At 41.7% G+C, this 22,581-nt stretch overlaps 1 protein-coding gene and 1 long non-coding RNA gene across 2 annotated transcripts; both read right to left on the reverse strand.

The window, feature by feature from the left end:
* Positions 1-638: 638 nt before the first annotated feature.
* Positions 639-6,317, reverse strand: LOC113045165 (uncharacterized). The gene is made up of 3 exons (XR_003275962.1): positions 6,148-6,317; positions 1,094-1,149; positions 639-932 (listed from the first exon to the last, which is right to left on the reverse strand). It is a non-coding gene; the product is annotated as an uncharacterized LOC113045165 (long non-coding RNA).
* An 8,379-nt stretch (positions 6,318-14,696) lies between these two features.
* Positions 14,697-20,927, reverse strand: LOC113045166 (protein ANTAGONIST OF LIKE HETEROCHROMATIN PROTEIN 1-like). The gene is made up of 2 exons (XM_026205364.1): positions 20,572-20,927; positions 14,697-16,568 (listed from the first exon to the last, which is right to left on the reverse strand). Exons 1-2 carry the CDS (start codon positions 20,734-20,736, stop codon positions 15,423-15,425), a joined length of 1,311 nt encoding a protein of 436 aa, XP_026061149.1. The 5' UTR covers positions 20,737-20,927; the 3' UTR covers positions 14,697-15,422.
* Positions 20,928-22,581: the final 1,654 nt, after the last annotated feature.

Raw genomic sequence — 22,581 nt, forward strand, 5'->3', positions numbered from 1 at the left:
ACACATTTAACAGCACTGATCTGTTTAGACATCTGATGTCTGAATGTGAGCGGCTCAGCTCTGCTCTGGTTTAGAACATTTGTGTGTGTGTGATATCCCAATAATGAATTTATTGTAAATGTTAAATGTTTCAGTGAGCACAATAAAAGTGAAAGTGAAAGTGAAGTGACATTCAGCCAAGTGTGGTGACCCATACTCAGAATTTGTGCTCTGCATTTAACCCATCCAAAGTGCACACACACAGAGCAGTGAACACACACACACACACACACACACTGTGAGCACACACCCGGAGCAGTGTTCATCATTTATGCTGCGGCGCCCGGGAGCAGTTTGGGGTTCGATGCCTTGCTCAAGGGCAGCTCAGTCGTGGTATTGAAGGTGGAGAGAGAGCTGTACATGCACTCCCCCACCCACAATTCCTGCCGGCCCGGGACTAGAACCTACAACCCTTCGATTGGGAGTCTAACCCTCTAACCATTAGGCCACGACTTCCCAAAAACAGGAAATCAGAACATGAGAACTGACATTAAGAACATAACACACACAAACTCACAGGATGTCTAATCATAAGTTGTTTCTCTGAATCAGAGCAGCTCACACTCAGAGAAGACTGCAATTAACAACACAACATCAAGGTTCACAATCATGTGTGACGTCACACGCAATACAGCAAACAGCAGATGATGGCGCAAGAGAGCAGCTGTGGATCTCATCTGTCCAGAGCGCTTCCTTCCTCTGAAACGACTCCAGCGGCCGTTTGGAAACAGATGGATGTGTTTTAGATCAATGATGGAATCAGTTTCATTTGATCTAATTTTACATGAGATGAGCTGAACCACTGCAGACATAGACTGAAGATCTCACCTGCTCAAATTCCCTCAGTGGGTGCGTTTGAAGAGGAACTTTATCAGTGTCTTCATTCAGACAGTCTACAAACATACAAATGCATGTTAAACATATACACACACATATATGTTCACTATGAAATCAGTGATCCAAAACAATATTTAGACATTTAAGTCACAAAGAAAAATGTGTGTTTTTGCATTTGTGTGTGTGTATTTGTGTGAGTGAGTGTGTGTGTGTTTACCTGTCATGTAACCAGCAGCTCTGCACACATTTTCCTCTCCATCCACAACAAAATCCCTGAAAAAACAGAACAGGAATCCATGAATCATATGTTCATAAACACATTACTGAAGTGCTTTTGTCATTGTACTTTAGGCAAAGCAAGTTTTATTTATGTAGCACATTTCGTACACAATGGTAATTCAAACTTTAGCTAATGGAAAGTACAATGAGGTAGAGGTCCACATCAGGATGGGATCTCGGGTGGATAAATAAAGAAACGCATCGCGCTGCACAGATCGGTTGGAAACACAGTTGCAGTAGTCATTGTTATATGCAAACAAATTAGACTCAATAATTAACACAAAAGACACAATGCACATATAGTATCCCAGTTAACATGCATGAATCCTAGTTCACAAGCACAAAATATATATACATATATTCACAAAAACCAATTCACGTGCATAAAATAGGAATATTCATAAAATTTGACAAGTTCATCATGGACTGTAAATGTGTTAATTATCCTGGATTTGTGTGTGTATTTCTGAGACTTTCCTGGCAGTGAGCTCCTCCCACACGGGGGACACTCGTACTCTTTAGCCAATCAGATTTGAGCCTGTCGATCGACAAATCATAACCTGCTGTGGGTGTGTCTATCTGAATGCTACTTCAAGTAATGGCAGAGGTTTGTGCAGTAGATAGTTTCATCTCATGTAACTAGGTGTATTGTTTTATCTTTGCATGCTTAAAACTTTAAATAAAGTTGTTTTGACACATTCGTTAATGTGACCAGTGTAAGCCAGTGGCTGCTGTTTAGTCCAGAGTGTATTATGATTTAATATTGATCGATTCCTATGTTTATTTAATTATAATCATAATAATCGTTATTGTGTACGACAGTACCATGATGCAAGCGTGTGGCAGCGCTGGAACTGACCCAGATCACCGTGATGGCGTAGAACACATATGTGTGGCGCTACTGGACCCGAGTGTAAACAAGGCACGGCGTATGTGTTCAACATCATCACTCCAAAAATCCTGATTGGAGCATCCTTAGAGAACATTATATACAACAGAATGTTTGCAGGAGCAGGCGGTAATGGTCAGAAATGAAGTAAACTCACAGAGGACTGCTGAATGAATTCTTTCCTGTTTTGACCAGGAAAATGTGTGTAATCTAGCATGACATTTAATTTCTTTAATTTCACTTAAAAACCAGCCCACATTGCAACAACAAAAATTATTAACACCCCATTTGGATATAAAATGGATTAAATTTATGTATGCCACATTTATGTAACCTTTCAAAAATCGAATCAACTTTTAAAATTCAGTTCAGACTTTGGAAAGACAATGCAGAAAAGCCGAGTGGATGTGGTGGAAGACAAAACTTGAAATTTACTATTATAGCATCTATAAAGAGAGCCTTCATGATTTTAATGTGAAACTAGCCACAGCTAGACAGAACTTCTTCTCAAACCTTATAAACAGTAACTTAAATAACACTCGTACTCTTTTTGCCACTGTTGAGAGACTGACAACCCCCCAGTGAAATGCTATCAGACAGCAAATGCAATGAGTTTGCTTCTTTCTTTTCTGAGAAGATCATCAATATCAGGAAGGCGATTAGCACATCCTCAAGTAATGCAGAGGTCAGACAGATTAGGCCAAATTATCAAAAAGATACATGTCTATTTTTGAAGCAATTGATAGAAAACTTTTGTAAGACATAGTGCAGCACCTAAAATCATCAACCTGTTGTCTTGACACACTTCCCACATCTTTTTTCAAAAGTGTGCTTGACTGCTTAGAAGCAGATCTCTTAGAAGTGGTGAACGCCTCACTTCTTTCTGGGACATTTCCTAACTCCCTAAAAACTGCAGTTGTTAAGCTCCTCCTGAAAAAGACCGATCTTGATAACACAACTTTGAGCAATTTCAGACCAATATCTAATCTTCCTTTCATAGGCAAAATTATAGAAAAGGTAGTTTTTAAATCAGCTGAACAAATACTTAAACTCAAATGGATACCTGGACAATTTTATATCTGGTTTTCGACCACATCATAACAGCGCCCAAAATGTTTGCACAAAGAATGAATGTGTAAATTTTATTTTCTGTGGAGACGCTGTGTGAATTGTTGTGAGAGCAAAAAGACTTTCTTTGGTCTTTCTAAAGAGCACTCAACTAAAAATCAGTGGTTAAATTGTATTTAAAGCACTGTTCCAGATCTGTTCAACCCAAATATGAGTGCAACGCATTTTACGGTGGATGAGGACTGTTTCCTGTGAGAGTAGCCTACAACATGATGTTTTATTAACAAATTTCGTGAGTAGCATGCGCAGATAATCAACGCAGCCAATTCACCATCAGTAACCACACCCTCTATACAACGACCCCGAGAGAGAACCACTATATATAATCATAGCAGCCTTACCTTCATTCTCTCTAGTCTTTCAGCATCCCTACACCAGCCAGGGTTGGACTGGGACCAAAAAGGGTTCATTCAGCAACTCCTAGTGAGCGATACGAGCGAATCACGACACTAACATTCTCCTAGAACTCACACTTTGCATTCAGTCATCAGATTCATCCGAATCATGCATGAAATAGAAGTTTATAAACTCAAACATTAGCTTTATGTGCTTTCCAGATTCGTGAACAAATTATTCTTTTTAGTCAATCTTTTAAAATAATCATTTATTTTGTTGAACGAATCGCGTGTGGAAACCAATGGTCCACAATCTGGATAGATCTGAGGTGCAGGGCTCACAAAATTGCTAGCCTGACGTCCCGGGGCAACTGTGTTTTCCAGTCTGGCTCCAAAATGTATCACCGCCCTGACTGATGGGCTATCTTCAATAGTGATGGTAAAATTCACTGTCTGTTTGTATGTTTACATATGTAAAGGATTTGCCGTGGATGATTTAAACGCGAGTTTTGAGCAGTGTAGAGTAGAGCTTGTTGTTAGTTGTTTCTCAGAGTATAAGTCATTATAATCCGTAGTTATTTCCCCCACTGGATGCAGCAAATGTCTCATTTGTAATTGGTTATATGGTTTTGTCTCATCATAACCGGGTCAGACAGCATCACAGTATGGTGAGGGGTCTAACATTTCCGTTACATGGTCGAGGCTTCCAACCAATCACAATGCACTGGATAGCTGGCCCAATCACAGCACACCTCACTTTTCAGAATGATAAGCTTTGTAAAAATTGATGCATTTCAAAAAGCGAAGAAGAAACAATAATTTACAGTTATGTGGAATAATGTTTTTTGAACTTAAACCACCAATAAACACATTTCATTACACCCAAATACACACATAACAATATTAATTTTAGATGACCCCTTTAAGAAAACAGATGGCATGTTTCTATCATGCTGCCTCTGTATAATGTATTTTAGGTTTCACAGCGGTAATCAAGGACAAGTGCATCACTGCGTGTTGCTTAAGTGCCACCTGCTGACAGAGAGTTCATTTACATTTTCTGCTGCCCATTCTGCTGTTTGTTATGTTTTTGGTTTAGGTTTAATTTCACAAAAAGTAAAAGTCAAACCATTCTGTTTTTGCTTCAGGTTTTGAAATTATACAATACTAATTTTAGATAAAAATATAGGATAATAAAGCAAACTAAGCATATTCTTCATCCACTTCATATTTTCATTGTTTTCTCGTCTTTTGCTTATATTAAATTTTTTTCCAAATTTGTATTGGATTCGGCAAAAGTTACGATTAGCTGCATGCCTAGATTAAAGAATATCTGAAATTAAGAAATTAAGATTTAAGTGTTAGTATTGTTGCTGGCTTTGGACGCTGAGGTTCTTTTGTTTAATTAGCTAACTTAGTTAATGTATAGTTTCGGTGAGAATCATCGGTGGTGGAATTGGCTGTGATGCAAGGGGCGCCAGCTAAAATCTTGCCTAGGTACCATATGTTTAGGGTCTGCTCTAACTCCCTCCTTTAACTATCAATTGTTGTGAACTTCTGTCTGCTAAATGTATTAACGCTACTTTACAGCAGGCTAATAATGAGATAATGATGTCCTTTAACATCCAGTATTCTGACTATGGAAAACAATGAGATGCTACTTGATGGGCAAATATTTGCAAGCAGTTTACTGAATTGAAAAAGACAAAAATACAGTAGCCTTTGCAGATGAATGTGACCTGCACTTGAAGCCCTGAACAGGTCAGTAATCTACATCCCGCTCTCCTTCCTCGAGTCCCGCGCATTATTGATTACTGCGATCGAAACCGTTAGGAGAGAATCAGTCGAGACTAGCTGATGCATGATTTATCATCGATCTATTAACTAATATCACGCATGGCAATGATCACATAGGTCAGACAATTATATAAGATAAGCATTTAAATAATAATGTAAAAAAAAATGGGCAGCGGGCCAAATCAAGCCCGCCAGTCCACCGGAAATGTTCCCGGTGCTCTCGGGTCATCACAGATGTGTTTGGGTCTGAATCATCTGAAACAAAGCCGATCCTTCACTGAAACAGAACTGAGAGCTCAGTAAAGAAGCAGCACGAGCCTCACATAAACATCTTCAATAATAACGTCATAAATCTAGCAACTTCAATTTCCATTAATAGGGTTAGTTAATGCAGATTTCTACCATCATATTAATTATTTCCCTGGCAGTGAACATGAGAGACTGCTGCGGTCCGTCTGTCTGTATTTTACTCCATTCTGGAAGCCAAAAATTGAGTTTTTCCTGAAGCAGATGAGAATGCAAAAATAGGACGAGATTGAAAGATGCAGCATCTCTGGTCAGGTGCACTGCTTATGAGATGAAGGTGGAAAAAATAGGCTACAGTTAACACTATTTGATGAGTGGGTCATGTTTGATGTAAAAACAGTGCAGGTCCTTCTCAGATTGAATCAGGTGCAGCACGCAGTGATGGATTGAAAACCCTCAGCAGAAACACGAATATTAGTCCCGTTGTCTAATAAGTTGGATCAGACATATACACAAGACTGGTGCAATGAAACGATGGCCCGTGTCTGTGACGCTGATGAGCGGATTCATGTGAATAAAGCCGTGATCGTCCTGCACCGCTCGGCCGCCGCCGCTCCGTCGCTCCGGTTCATCATCAAACACCGGGCCGGTGCCGATCATCCCTCCATCGCTATTCCTCACAGACAGAAGCGACGCTGAGCTTCGCTTGTCCTACAGGCCCGTGTGAAGCTGCTTCTGAACTCATCAGCCGAACCGCATCAGAACCTCGGCTGCAACTGCGCATGCGTCTCTCTGCACCGAGCGCTTTAATCAAGAGGACAATAGAAACCTCATTTACATTTACTGACAGCAGCCAGTATGCAATTTTGTATGAATTTTTTGTTTATTTCTATTTTCCTTAATTCAGCCTTGAATTACATTTCTGGATTGGCTTTGAATTCGAGTCAATTATGAATTTAAAAGGCTTGTCCCCCGACTGCCTTGACTATCAGCATGAATATCTGTGGAAGAGCAGCATCTAAAAACACATACATCCCCAAAATCACAATATTGTGTGATTCATTTCAAACACAATATTTTTCATACAATTTTATACTTTACAATCCAATTTAAACACACAAATATCTTTAAAATAAGCACATTTATGTTGAAAAAGTTTTGTCAGCGCTGCTCTTAATGGGCTTCATTGTTGTGCTCCGAACTGAGTCCAAACTGAGACTGAATCACTGTTTCTGAGTCAAAGCCTCTCTCTTTTTCGTACTTTTGCACGGAGAATAAAACACATATGCTCACGAACATCTGATTTGAATTTAAGGCTATTTTTAAATTATATCTATATTGTTTGAATCGTGTAGATTGTTGTGTATCCACCAGGGGGAGCTCTTCACAGAAAACGGTGCTTTTTCAGTCCTGCTCATTGGGAAACATATTAGTTAAAGTCGTGATATTTGCCAAGTTTAGTAGCCCATACTTGGAATTGGTGCTCTGCATTTAAAGGGGGGGGGGGGGGTGAAATGCTCGTTTTCACTCAATATCCTGTTAATCTTGAGTACCTACAGAGTAGTAATGCATCCTTCATAACTCCAAAAAGTCTTTAGGTTTATTATATTCATAAGAGAAAGATAGTCTGTACCGATTTTTCCCGGAAAAACACGACCGGCTGGAGGCGTGACGTGTGGGCGGAGCTAAAGAATCACGAGCACCAGTAGGCTTTTGCGTTGAGAGGGTTTGGAAGCTTCGACATTACCGTGAGGAAAAAACCATCCAAAACAAACCGTGGCTAACAGTCAGATTCAGCGATCATATCATACATATCATATATTTCAACAGGGCATCTTGCTTTATTAATATTTATTATAAATGCCTTAAATAAGAACTTAACATAAGGGCAGATCTCTTTAGCGCACGTGATGCTTGGGTGGTCAAGAATTTTCCAGTGTTCATCCTTTGCTTCCTCTGTCCTCATTTCCTTTCCTTGCATCCTTCCCTCGTATCCTAAGGGGGTGGAGCTAAGACGCAAGAAGAAAGGAAACGAGGACCCACAAATAAGAAATAAGAAGCACTCCAGGAATGAAAGCAGTTTTAGAGCAAATCTGGGGAGTCGCAGTACGACAGCGTGAGTAATGCTCAGTGTAAACTGAACCTAAACCAGCAGTGTTAGACTATACTGGTATATGAGCTCAGATGAGGGTGAGTGTCAGTGCTGTGCAGTCTTTATGAAGTCTTCGCCAAACTCTCTACACGTTCTTTCCGAAGGCGACCCGTGGGCCGGTGCGTGGTGCTCTGGGCTCCACACCGTCAGAGATGATCCAGATGGCCGGGGTGTATCTGTTACCCTCCATCACCACCCGGATCTCCTCGGCACGGGCCATCTCCTCCAGCTCCGGGCTGGTCTCCGGACACCAGTCGGCCACAAACTTGTCTCTGGCCTCACACAGGTTGATGGGTGTCTCCTCGGGCTGCTGGCCGAACAGAGAGTCTGCAGGAGACGAGGAGATGGTGTTTAGGTCACAAACATCACATACCCACTTCTTTATCAGTCGGTTTTGCATTACCCACTTCTAAATCCTCATTCGGTGTCCTGCATTAGCCCAAAATCACGACAGTCCAGCACAAGCATGTGTTAAAATCCGTAAACTCCTGTAAACATTTCAGTCCAAGGATCCAGTAAAAGAATGTGTTCAAACAGTAAGTTCAGAGAAAACCCGACCGATGGTCAGTAAATGATTCTTTTCAGTTTGTATTTGGCTTAAAAACGCTAGTGTTTTATACTGGATGCTGTAATTTTAATATAATTTTAATTATATTAAAATTAATTGGATAAAAAACATGAATTTTTGCAAAAACTGCACCTCTTCTGTGACTAATTTTATTAATAATAAATTAACATTAACTAATATTAACTTTATGATGATTTTTAGCAGCAGAAGTTAATTGACAACATGCAAATACTACTGGTCCAATGAGGTGAGCTAAATGAGATATATGAAATATGAGATAGATAGATATAAATGGATATAAATATACTACTAATTATAAGACTAGTCTTATGTCACAGAGTGTTTATCCTTTGTTGGGTTGCTTTAAAAAAAAAAATGGGGCCATAAATTAAGTGTATACCCACTTCTCCAGGCACCACTACACCAATGGCCAGATCTATTACAGAACCAGACTTATTGATAGCTGCCTTTTATAATTTAGAAGTGTAGGCGTCACTAATTTTTGAAGAAATTGACTTCAGAAAGACTGAAAAGCCTATACTAGATTAAGCTTGCAGAGCTAAACCCTTTAAACTAGTATTTGAGGAGTGTAGCCGTCATTGATCATGTTTAAGCGTCTCATCTCACCTGCCAGGTCGTGGATCAGGTCTTTGATGAGGTGGCCGATGATGGCGTTAGAGCGTCAACACTATGATGATGGAGGCGAGGATGATGTAGAAGACGTGAATGGGCAGATGGATGGCGTCTCGAGCAGGTGGGATGTAATTCTTGAAGAACACCTCCTCCTCACCAGATGGGGGCAGCAGAGGAGGCTCACTCCCGGCCATCACACTCTTATCCAGAACACATCCTCACGTTAACACCAATACAAGAACAACTGACCCTAACCTGACCCTGCTCTTCAATGATCAATGAGCTGATCACAGAACAGATTGGTTGATTTCTCATAATATCTCAATAGTTTCCTTACACACAGTATTTCAGTGAGCTCACATTATAATGAACTTTTATCATGTCAATTATAGACTTGTAAGCTAATACATACGTCCAGGTGAGAGTTTGTTCACAGGCCGTGATGAAGGTCAGATGTCATCCGTCCAGCGGAATCACAGTGTTATATGATCACATTGTCGCCTTCCTCTGAAGCTCCAGCAGTGAATGAAGAATAAAAGATGGAGGTGTTGATGTACGCATGTGAGCCGCTGTGATTGGCTGAGACGCTCAAGGTCACAGGCTTTATCAGCAGATATTATCCAGCTTTAGCACGGCTTACAGACTGGTTATGGTTAGGGTTAATCATAAACTGAGTGGGAGAAAAGGTACACAGAATTTAACTTTATTAATAATAAACCTCATGAGTTATATTCTAGCATTGTAAAACCTAATAAAATGGTCTAATAACAGCAGCTCAATTAAAACAGTACACAATAAAAAATAGTTAATTGTCACCATGATTTAGCATGATGCATTTCTTTCTTCTGATTTTTAAGCTCTGGACAGCTTCATGAGATTCTGCTGCGGTGTTTTAGAGCAGAACATCTCACATGTTTCTGTCCTCATTGACTCAGACAGGCTTTAGAATAATCTCGTAGCTCATGAAGATGAATCAGACACAAGAATCTGTTGGTTCCATAATGAGGAGAGGCTTTATTTCTATTTTTCATTTGCATCATCTATGCCTTCTTGTTTATTTATATACAGTGCCAAAATATGAACTATCCCAGAATTTATTTTATTGGCATCACAGAACACAGTGGTTACGTTGATGACATCACAGCGATCACATGACCACGCCCTCTTTTCATGCTGAAAGACTGTTATCTGCACTTTGCTTCTCTACAGCAGCTAAAAGAGCATCTGGTCTGATAAAAACATGCTAAAGACAAATTGAAAACATAAAAGCCAGAGTAATGACAGCTGGCACCGACTCTCCTGTATGTAGACTCATAGTTTAGAGATGTAATGAAGGCTGGATCCTGTGATGATGACGGGGCTCGGTGATGTTGGATCCCGGCAGCAGACCGGCTCGTTCTTCCTCCATCCGAACCCTCTCCTCTTCACAGCGCTCAGAATCACCAGCTTCAGTTTTAGGGCCAAACACCCAGTCTGAGGAGAGACGATGAAAACCATTCAGTTTGTGTGAAGGAGCAGAACACACACTGCTTATATTAGAAGACACAACCCTCCATCAGTCATCCTCTGAGGACGGATCTCTAATATCATACGCTCAGTGTTGTGAAGAGCTCAGCTGAGCAGAGGAGGATCTTTCTGAAGAACAGCGGGCAGTTTAATGGACTCATAAACAACCGTCACAAAACACACAAACAGGGAGGTACAGACCATCAGAAGAACATGGAAACGTGGACTACATGTCAATATCTGTGACGTGAACGAGCTTCATCAGGACAGGACCGCCCATTTACACTAGGTTTTCAAAGTTTATATCTGCCTGGATTACAGGGGAACGATTGAGCCGCAGAGAACAAGGAGAAGATTCATCAAAGCTTGTGTTCCAGCAGATCCAACATTCCCCAGATTAGGAGAACCAGAAATCCAGAAATTCCCATCTCATCCAGCACAGGAGAGAATAATGGGCAGGAAGAAGCCCCACCAGCGTCACACGTCCACAGGAGCACTTCACACCACAGACTCTACAGAGAGCTATAGAAACTTTAACGCAATTCTTACCGTAACACTTATTTTCTTTGTGAACATGATGTGAGACTAAACTCCTCATGCTCCCGAGCCGTGCCGCTCTGTCTACTCCGAGCACACTTCATCTGGGTTTTCTGAATTTAACCTCATCAGCTCATATAAGAGAAACGTCCACTCCACGATTGTGATGGAGGTGTTGAACACGATGATCAAGATCAGGAGCCAGTGCAACATGCTGGTGTTCTGTCATGCAGCGGTGTTGTGTCTCTCAGAGACGCCTGTACTGCTATTATCCACTGATCGCACTTGAAAACGCTGTCATATGCATCTCCAAAACTAATCCAACTGTTTATCTAATAAGCCTTCAGCTCAGATCCCATACTGCCCTGCTTACAAGCCCCCCCGGACCCCAGATCTGCTCCTTCATGTGTGTCTCATCACAGTCTCCTCTGAATCACACACAACCGTCTCAGAACAGAACGCTTCATCAGTCATTTCATTTCTTCTCTCAGGTGAAATAAAGCAACATAACCAGCAACTCTTCTTCAAGAAAAGTCCCATTTGTGTCTCTGTGACAAACACTATTTGACTATTTTAGTGTGTGATGGAAAGAAATGCATTTATGTTTTCATTAGATCAAAGTAGAATGTCTCCATTCATCATATAAAAAGGCTTCATGTATTTGAGGAAATACAGTAAGTGCTGACTGTAGTAATGGGTCTTCAACCTCTCAAATATTCTGAATAGTAGTGCTCAAGGTTTAATAATAAAATATAAGATTCTGAGAAAAGACCATTAAGAAGAAGAATATTTGCTGACTGGTGATCTGAAAGTTGATGAACTGTAGTGAAATGACAGAAAAAGGCACCATTTCCTACTGGGCAAGTTGTTTCTTCAAGAAATATCTTATGTAAAGAGTTAATACATAATTACATGTTGTAATACATTGAACAGTGAGACTGTTTTTCTCTTACCTGTACATGAATAAGTGCTCCACAATTCCCAAATCATGCTTTTGTTACAGAACAAACAGGACAAAAGAAAAAAAGAAGGCTGACGGGAAACTTAACAATGTAGGGAAAGCGTTCTGTAGCTGCAGAAGAGAAAGATCTACATGACTCTACGCCGGAGACACTTCCTCTGTCTCTGCCTCTTTGAAGAAGACCTCCGACATCAAGAAGGTCCAGAAGATGATGCTCATGGAAATGTTGACGATGACCATGAAGATCAGGAGCGGATGCAACATGCTGCCGGCCGGAGGATAACCTTCCTCTGAACAGGAGCGTGTGAGCGAGCGTCAGTCTTCATCATCATCATCATCTCTCTCTCTTTCTCTCTCTCTCTCTCTCTCTCGCTCTCTCTCTCCAGAGACGCAGATAATCCGGATGTAATGAGACACGCTTGTTGAGGAACAACAGTTAGCATCATCACATATCAAGCCAGCAGCACAGAAGCAGTCGTCAGTAGCACAGGAATATTTGTAGAAATAGACAACAATACAAAATCATTTTTGGCATAAAATTAAAAATGTACAGTATTGTTCAAAATAATAGCAGTACAATGTGACTAACCAGAATAATCAAGGTTTTTAGTATATTTTTTATTGCTACGTGGCAAACAAGTTACCAGTAGGTTCAGTAGATTGTCAGAAAACAAACAAGACCCAGCATTCATGATATGCACGCTCTTAAGGCTGTGCAATTGGGCAATTAGTTGAAAGGGGTGTGTTCAAAAAAATAGCAGTGTCTACCTTTGACTGTACAAACTCAAAACTATTTTGTACAAATATTGTTTTTTTCTGGGATTTAGCAATCCTGTGAATCACTAAACTAATATTTAGTTGTATGACCACAGTTTTTTAAAACTGCTTGACATCTGTGTGGCATGGAGTCAACCAACTTGTGGCACCTCTCAGCTGTTATTCCACTTCATGATTCTTTAACAACATTCCACAATTCATTCACATTTCTTGGTTTTGCTTCAGAAACAGCATTTTTGATATCACCCCACAAGTTCTCAATTGGATTAAGGTCTGGAGATTGGGCTGGCCACTCCATAACATTAATTTTGTTGGTTTGGAACCAAGACTTTGCCCGTTTACTAGTGTGTTTTGGGTCATTGTCTTGTTGAAACAACCATTTCAAGGGCATGTCCTCTTCAGCATAGGGCAACATGACCTCTTCAAGTATTTTAACATATGCAAACTGATCCATGATCCCTGGTATGCGATAAATAGGCCCAACACCATAGTAGGAGAAACATGCCCATATCATGATGCTTGCACCTCCATGCTTCACTGTCTTCACTGTGTACTGTGGCTTGAATTCAGAGTTTGGGGGTCGTCTCACAAACTGCCTGTGGCCCTTGGACCCAAAAAGAACAATTTTACTCTCATCAGTCCACAAAATGTTCCTCCATTTCTCTTTAGGCCAGTTGATGTGTTCTTTGGCAAATTGTAACCTCTTCTGCACATGGCTTTTTTTTAACAGAGGGACTTTGCGGGGGATTCTTGAAAATAGATTAGCTTCACACAGACGTCTTCTAACTGTCACAGTACTTACAGGTAACTCCAGACTGTCTTTGATCATCCTGGAGGTGATCATTGGCTGAGCCTTTGCCATTCTGGTTATTCTTCTATCCATTTTGATGGTTGTCTTCCGTTTTCTTCCACGTCTCTCTGGTTTTGCTCTCCATTTTAAGGCATTGGAGATCATTTTAGCTGAACAGCCAATCATTTTTTGCACCTCTTTATAGGTTTTCCCCTCTCTAATCAACTTTTTAATCAAAGTACGCTGTTCTTCTGAACAATGTCTTGAACGACCCATTTTCCTCAGCTTTCAAATGCATGTTCAACAAGTGTTGGCTTCATCCTTAAATAGGGGCCACCTGATTTACACCTGTTTCTTCACAAAATTGATGACCTCAGTGATTGAATGCCACACTGCTATTTTTTTGAACACACCCCTTTCAACTAATTGCCCAATTGCACAGCCTTAAGAGCGTGCATATCATGAATGCTGGGTCTCATTTGTTTTCTGACAATCTACTGAACCTACTGGTAACTTGTTTGCCACGTAGCAATAAAAAAATATACGAAAAACCTTGATTATTCTGGTTAGTCACATTGTACTGCTATTATTTTGAACAATACTGTATAACTGACTCATCCAATGTATTGTTGTCTATTTCTACAAATATTCCTGTGCTACTGCTTCGGTGCTGCTGGCTTGATATGTGATGATGCTGAATGATGTCCCTCAGCAAGCGTTCCATGTTCCATGAAGACATTTTGTAAATCTCCTACCGTAAATATATCAAAACTTTTGAGAAAACTTAAGAACTTAATTTGAACAACTTTAAAGATGATTTTCTAAATTTTTTGATTTTTTTTCTCCCTCAGATTTTCAAATAGTTGTATCTCAAACAAATATTGTCCTCCTAACAAACCACACACTAATGGAAAACTAAATGTATAAATCTCAATCAAAAACCCTAACCCTTATGACACTCATCTACAGGTCCTAAAGTATATCTTTGAGAACCTAGAATGACCCTTGACCCGAAGACACCTGTTTTCCCTGATATTATCTCAAGACAACAGGAGATATAATCCTCAGATTATTCTAAACCCTCACAGAGACAGATGGTATTTTATGAGGAGCACTGTTAAACTGATCATTACCCAGAAATGACCATCCTGTGATCGTTTACTCGCCGCTCAAACCTGTGTCCAGTTTGGAAGACAAAGAAGATATTTTAAAGAACAATGGATACAGCAAAGGACACCAGTGACTTTTATTGAACAAAAACATGACACTTGGTTCAATACAAACATCAGGAAGAATATGATCCTAATGAGAGGCAACATTACTGTTTATGTTTAATGATCTAAAAGAAGGCCAGTGAATGAAGACACAGTACAGAGGTGTACAGTCTTCATGATGAAAAACATCTGTATCTTCAGGATCTTTTCTCTTCTCTTCCGGATACTTGAGTCTCAGTGTGATTGATTCAGCTGCTGATGTATAAATCAGTTCAGTTTCACACAGGTGTAGAGAATGACATTAATTAACAGCATCCACGAACTCACCGGTCCCCAACCGTCCCTGGAGAGTCTGGCGTAGTCTTGTTCAAGACACATCAGGGGTGTGACATCAAAGCACCGCAAGAGCCATTCAAAAGCATAAAGAGTCGTCTGCTCTCCAATCGCTCTCACTGTGCTTTGCGTCTGGAATAAGCCTACTGTCTGCTAATGAGCTGATGATCTGAATCAGGTATGATTTATTAAAGAGACTCCAGCAATCACTACACTAACTAACCCACAGCAGATCTGAGCCAACAAACTTCTGTCCCGGTGTCTTTCTGTACAGTTCGTTACTCTCACTGTGATGTTCTGCATTCAGATGTGTCTGAAGTGAACAGATCAGATCAAGTTCTGGAAAACACACAGCACAAAACCGAGGAGAAGAACAGCCAGAGCGTGGCAGCACATCCCGGTCAGACACCAAGCGTCCGCTGCTGCGTCTCCTGCTGCAGGAAGTACTGACAGAACAGAGCTCGGACTTCCTCTCCGTCGCGGTCGTCTGTGGCGGGCGACACCTCGTCTGCGGGCTGTGGACTCTCCTCGGTCCTCACGGCCTCCTCCCAGCGCTCGATGAACTCGTCTCCGTGCACCTCGCACACGTTGTGCAGCACGCAGCAGGCCAGGATCATGGTGGGCACCACGTCCATGCGGCAGTCGTTCCTCTTCAGCAGACACTGCCAGCGCGCTCGGAGCCGCAGGAAGGCCTCGTCCACCACGCCCCGCGCCCGCTCCAGACGCCGGTTAAACACTCTCTGACTCTCTGTGAGCTCGCTGGACTCGGGGAAGCTCTTCAGCAGCCAGCTCTTCAGTGGGTATCCGGCGTCTCCCAGCATCAGGAAGCCCAGCGGCCGGCCCATGAAGTCCAGCGGTGGCTCGTGCAGCAGGAAGCCGTCGCAGCCGCGCGCCCACAGCGTGGAGTTCTGCAGGATGGCCGAGTGCTCGGTGCTGCCCGGGAACCCAGCGCACACGTCCCAGAACTGCCCCAGACCGTTCACCGCGCCCTGCGTGACCACCGACAGCCAGCCGCGGCTGTTCCAGTAGCTGTTGGTGTTGCTGGACGGTGCGATGATGGGCACGTGGAGGCTGCCGACCGCTCCCACGCAGTGAGGGAAGCCCCAGCGGGTGGAGAAGAGTCTGGCGGCGTCCTCCAGCTCCTGCTCGCTCGGGGGTCGCAGGTACAGCGGTCGCAGCAGAAGCACGATGGCGTGACACACGTCTCTCACACACTTGCAGACGGTGGAGCGTCCCACGCCGAACAGAGCGCTGATGGTGCGGTACTCCACGTTAGAGGCCAGACGCCACAGAGCCACGGCCACACGCTTCTCCAGCGGCAGCGCCGGACGCAGACGAGTGTCCTGACGGCTCAGACGCGGCTTCAGCTTCCCACACAGCAGGAAGAACGTCTCTTTAGTCATGCGGAACTTCTCCAGCCAATCAGAGGGCTGGAACTCCCGCATGACCACACGCTCCCACCAATCGGTGCTCTCGATGCTGCTCCAGACCCGTGTGGGGCGCGCCGGCGGGCCGCTGACCGGACGAGACGTCTGAGCGATCATCATCTGCGAGAGGAAGACAGCTCAGTTAGAGCCACATGCACAGTTCAGGAGTGTACAGAACGTCTCGTATTCAGATTATATTAAGTATTAAAAGGTCATAGAATTTTAGCAGACATGAGTAATGAAGTATTTTATTAAAAATAAATGTAAACGATATTAAAGGGGTGGTTGACTTTTTTTTCTAGACTTGATTATGTTTATGGGGTGCAGTCTAACATGTGTTAATGCTTTGTTCTTTAAAGGGGTCATATGATGCAATTACATTTTTTTCTTCCTCTTTGGAGTGTTACAAGTTCTTGGTGCATAAAGAAGATCTGTACAGTTGCAAAAACCCAAATTCAATAATATATTCTTTATAAAAGTTAATAGTTAACCAGGCCCTCCTAAAACGCCTCTTCATTTAAACACGTCACGATGTGGGAAGAGCTGCATAACGACGCCCAAATGTTCACACAAAGAAAGAAGGTGCAACTTTTATTCTCTCTGTTGCTGCTGGCATCATGTCGTGTAGACGCTGTGCATTTCGTTTTGAAAGCAAAACTACTTTGGTCTTCAAAAAAAGGACACAACTAGAAATCAGAGGTTAAGTTGTATTTATGACACTGTTCCAGAACAGTTCAACCCAAATATTCAGATGTGTGCAGCACATTTTATGGAGGACAAGGACTGTTTCCTGAATCAGTAGCGTACAATATGGTGTCTGTTACAAGGACAGTCCTGACTTTTAAATAGCTTAAAAATGCGTGCGCGTTATACATTCACTTCGAATAAGCAGCAATTGGCAATCTGGCATCAATTGCTTGAATGGACAAAAAAAAAGATCACTGATATTAAATACAGACCTTTTATTAAAATAACAAATAAAATTACCACCATGTATAGGCTGAAAAAAAAAACTGAAATCGGCAAGCTGTGGACCCAAACAAATAAGAAACATAGTCAGGATTTAGACCGTATCATAGTACTGAGACTGCTCTCCTTAGAGTTACAAATGATCTGCTCTTATCATCTGATCGTGGGTGTATCTCTCTATTAGTTTTATTGGATCTTATTGCTGCGTTTGACACAATTGACCACAACATTCTTTTGCATAGACTTGAACACTTTGTTGGCATCAGTGGAAGTGCATTAGCATGGTTTAAATCGTACTTATATGACCGCCATCAGTTCGTAGCAGTGAATGAAGATGTATCATATCGATCACAAGTGCAGTATGGAGTACCTCAAGGCTCAGTACTAGGGCCGCTACTCTTCACGCTTTATATGTTACCCTTGGGAGATATCATCAGGAAACATGGTGTTAGCTTTCACTGTTATGCTGATAATATTTAGCTCTATATTTCTTCGCGGCCCGGTGAAACACACCAATTTGAAAAACTAATGGAATGCATAGTCGATATAAAAACTGGATGACGAGTAATTTCTTACTGCTAAATTCAGAAAAAACAGAGGTGTTAATCATAGGGCCTAAAAACTCTACTTGTAATAACCTAGAACACTGTCTAAGACTTGATGGTTGCTCTGTCAATTCTTCGTCATCAGTTAGGAACCTAGGTGTGCTACTTGATCGCAATCTTTCCTTAGAAAGCCACGTTTCTAGCATTTGTAAAACTGCATTTTTCCATCTCAAGAATATATCTAAATTACGGCCTATGCTCTCAATGTCAAATGCAGAAATGTTAATCCATGCATTTATGACTTCAAGGTTAGACTACTGTAATGCTTTATTGGGTGGTTGTTCTGCACGCTTAGTAAACAAACTACAGCTAGTCCAAAATGCAGCAGCAAGAGTTCTTACTAGAACCAGGAAGTATGACCATATTAGCCCGGTCCTGTCCACACTGCACTGGCTCCCTATCAAACATCGTATAGATTTTAAAATATTGCTTATTACTTATAAAGCCCTGAATGGTTTAGCACCTCAGTATTTGAATGAGCTCCTTTTACATTATACTCCTCTACGTCCGCTACGTTCTCAAAACTCAGGCAATTTGATAATACCTAGAATATCAAAATCAACTGCGGGCGGCAGATCCTTTTCCTATTTGGCGCCTAAACTCTGGAATAACCTACCTAACATTGTTCGGGAGGCAGACACACTCTTGCAGTTTAAATCTAGATTAAAGACCCATCTCTTTAACCTGACTTACACATAACATACTAATATGCTTTTAATATCCAAATCCGTTAAAGGATTTTTAGGCTGCATTAATTAGGTAAACCGGAACCGGGAACACTTCACATAACACCCGATGTACTTGCTACATCATTAGAAGAATGGCATCTACGCTAATATTAGTCTGTTTCTCTCTTGTTCCGAGGTCACCGTGGCCACCAGATCCAGTCTGTGTCCAGATCAGAGGGTCACTGCAGTCGCCCGGATCCAGTACGTATCCAGACCAGATGGTGGATCAGCACCTAGAAAGGACCTCTACATCCCTGAAAGACAGCGGAGACCAGGACAACTAGAGCCCAGATACAGATCCCCTGTAAAGACCTTGTCTCAGAGGAGCACCAGGACAAGACCACAGGAAACAGATGATTCTTCTGCACAATCTGACTTTGCTGCAGTCTGGAATTGAACTACTGGTTTCGTCTGGTCAGAGGAGAACTGACCCCAACTGAGCCTGGTTTCTCCCAAGGTTTTTTTCTCCATTCTGTCACCGATGGAGTTTCGGTTCCTTGCCGCTGTCGCCTCTGGCTTGCTTAGTTGGGGTCACTTCATCTACAGCGATATCGTTGAGGTTACTAAATAAAAACACTATAAATTGGCATTTATGCGCCTGTACATCTCAAGGTATCGCACACCGGACACGCACATTCTATACGAACGAGCTCATTTCCATTTCCAGCTAATTTAACATAAAACTATGCAGATGGCGCTCTGTGTTGCGGCAGGAATTTGGACAGCGCCCTGAGTCAGAGCTGGACGCCGTCGGTGTGCTTACACTCGTAGAGAATAATGTGATCGGATTTTAAAGACGTGGCGCTGCGCTTCTCGTCCGGTGCGTGACCCCCTTAAAATAAATATGATTCCCCGCGCTACCGGAGTGTTTACGATCTGATTGTTGCAGAGACCAAGAAACGGTCATCCTCGGTAGGAATCCCGTGAGAGAAGATGAGGAGAACAGAATGAGGAGGAAGCGACGTCGAGCCGCAGCCCAAAAGAAAAATACTCTGGAAGCACTGTTAATAAATGCCATTTTATAGTGTTTTTATTTAGTAAGCTTAAGTTTTTATTTTATATTCGTTTCTTATTTATATTATTTTATTTTATTTAAACTGTGTAATTTATTTAGGCTTATTTTATTTTCATTTTAAAAACGTTCTAATATTGTCGGGGAAGTCATGGCCTAACGGTTAGAGTGTTGGGCTTGCAATCCATGTGAGTTCGAGTCTCGGGCCGGCAGGAATTGTAGGTGGGGTGTGAATGTACAGCGCTCTCTCCTCCTTCAATACCCTGACTGAGGAGCTCACTGATGCCCACTGCTCCATGTGTGCGAGCACTCTGGGTGGGTTAAACGCAGAGCACGAATTCTGAGTATGGGTTTTATTCGTTATGTTAATAAAAGGTCTGTATTTAATATCAGTTTTTATTTTTATTTATTTATTTTTTTTGTCCATTCAAGCAATTGACGCCGGATTGCCAATTGCCGCTAATTCGAAATGCATGTATAACGCGCACGCATTTATAAACCATTTAAAAGCGAGGAAAAGAGGTCTGTAGCGGTCTACTTTTACAACTTCCTTTACGAAAATTGTTCATTTTAATTGTTTTACAATTAAAAAAACATACATAAATACATTATATTAAATACATATATACAAATGGTAATTAATATACAAAATAAAAAAATGACTAAATTGCACGTTGTTTGGATGTATGCTACTTGCAACGCTCTTCTGTGTTGAACGTGTTGGGTCAAACTGAGGAAGCTGTTTTCTTAACTTCACCATGATTTTTAAGCCTCTTTTTACTTTATTGAAGAATTGAATATTCGCTCACCATGATCATCCTCTTGTGTCTCTGTTGGAAATACCGTCTGTGCGCGACGCGCCGCTCAACCTCGCGTCTGCGCTGCGCGTCTGCGCTGGTGACGTCACGCCGCCGCTTCATCAGCACGTAACTGAGCGTGAACATCAGCGAGCGCAGCGTCTCGTCGTTTGCCATGATTCCGTCTTAGTTCTCAGCCTGCGGTCCAAACGCCACTGCAGAAGCGCGATATCTTCCACGATGCGGCGTGATCGTTCTGATTATTCCGCGCACGTTATGTTATTTCTTCATTATTAGCGCTGGCTCTGCTAACGCGCCCCTCACACTTCTTCTCCTTCTGCGTATCTGCTCATGTGACGTCACGCCGCAGCGCCGCCTGCTGGCCTGACGTCATCACATTTGCACATTTTTAAAATTACTTTGCGTTTCAACATTAACCAATAATATAGACCAAGTCCTCACTGACTGAGATATTCATATTTATTATAATATGACAGAGAAACAATGTAGGGGTTCAAACAAATTCACACTTAATAAACAAATCAAATTTCTTGGCCTAATCACTACTCATAATTTTCATAAAATCTCGGAAGACCTCTGTATACATTGCTTGCTCCTTTTGAAAGACATCAAACTGTGGTCAAAACTTTACATTTGTGAATAAAGAATTGTAATATAAGTAAACAATTTACAACAAAGTATACATTTTTGTCTCCCAAATGTACTCCAGGTTTCATCATGTATCAAGTCATAGATTGAAAAATAGATACTCTTTGTTTTAGGGTTAGGGTTACTTCAGCCCAAAATGAATGCTTCTGGAACACTAGGCTCGAGGCCTGCTCCAAACACAGGTGTTACTCTTCGGACCCAAACCAGCACCGTGATATTACCCTAACACAAAGCTGCTTGTCTTCTTGTTTAATTGAACTGGAGTTTGACTGTTTTGACTGTTGAACTTCAGTTAAATCTGAATGATTTATCTTTTTTTCTTTTCTTTTAGTATTCCCATGTGCCTCTAGTTTAACCTGTTGTAGTTTATTTCCAAAACCAGGTATTTGAAAAGAGTCTGTGACTGTTTGGTTGAAAGGGTTGTTCCTCTGACTGAAAAAGAGCAAACAGAGAACACAGAGATTTATTTATTTATTAATTTCTCAGAAGATGGTTAACTGTCTCTCTCTCTCTCTCTCTCTCTCTCTCTCTCTCTCTCTCTCGTCTCTCTCTCACACACACACACATACTCTCTCTCTCACACAAACACACACACACACGCACACAAACACACACTCTCTCTCTCTCTCACACCCACACACACACACACACACACAGATTCTCTCTCTCTCTCTCTCCCTCTCTCACAAACACTCTCTCCTGTCTCTCTCTCTCTCACACACACAAACACACACTCCATCTTCTTTTGTGATTTAGTAGGATCTGTGCTGGTCTGGCTGTAGTTTGAGCACCATCACGACCCATTAGAGCGTATACTACAATTGTTCCCCTATCACCAACAGGACATTTTCATATTAAAGGGTTAGTTCACCCAAAAAGGAAAATTATGTCATTAATAACTCACCCTCATGTCGTTCCAAACCCGTGAGACCTCTGTCCATCTTCGGAACACAGTTTAAGATATTTTAGATTTAGTCAGGGAGCTCTCAGTCCCTCCATTGAAGCTGTGTGTACGGTCTACTGTCCATGTCCAGAAAGATACATTTTGGTCCAAAAATAGCAAAAACTATGACTTTATTCAGCATTGTCTTCTCTTCCGTGTCTGTTGTGAGAGAGTTCAAAACAGCAGTTTGTGATATCCGGTTCAAACGAATCATTTGATGTAACCGGATCTTTTTGAACCAGTTCACCAAATCGAACTGAAGCGTTTTAAACAGTTTGCGTCTCTAATATGCATTAATCCACAAATGACTTAAGCTGTTAACTTTTTTAATGTGGCTGACACTCCCTCTGAGTACAAACAAACCAATATCCCGGAATTCATTTACTCAAACAGTGACTGACTGAACTGCT

Source organism: Carassius auratus, chromosome 27, assembly GCF_003368295.1.
Source record: "Carassius auratus strain Wakin chromosome 27, ASM336829v1, whole genome shotgun sequence".
NCBI lineage: Eukaryota > Metazoa > Chordata > Actinopteri > Cypriniformes > Cyprinidae > Carassius > Carassius auratus.

What these genes read in the sequence shown, in the direction of transcription:
- LOC113045166 (XM_026205364.1), bottom strand. Translation starts at nt 20,736, where the DNA reads ATGGCAAACGACGAGACGCTGCGCTCGCTGATGTTCACGCTCAGTTAC. An exon ending in GACACAAGAGGATGATCATG is followed by an intron (nt 16,569 to 20,571) that starts GTGAGCGAATAT and finishes TTCCTCTCGCAG; the next exon opens with ATGATGATCGCTCAGACGTC.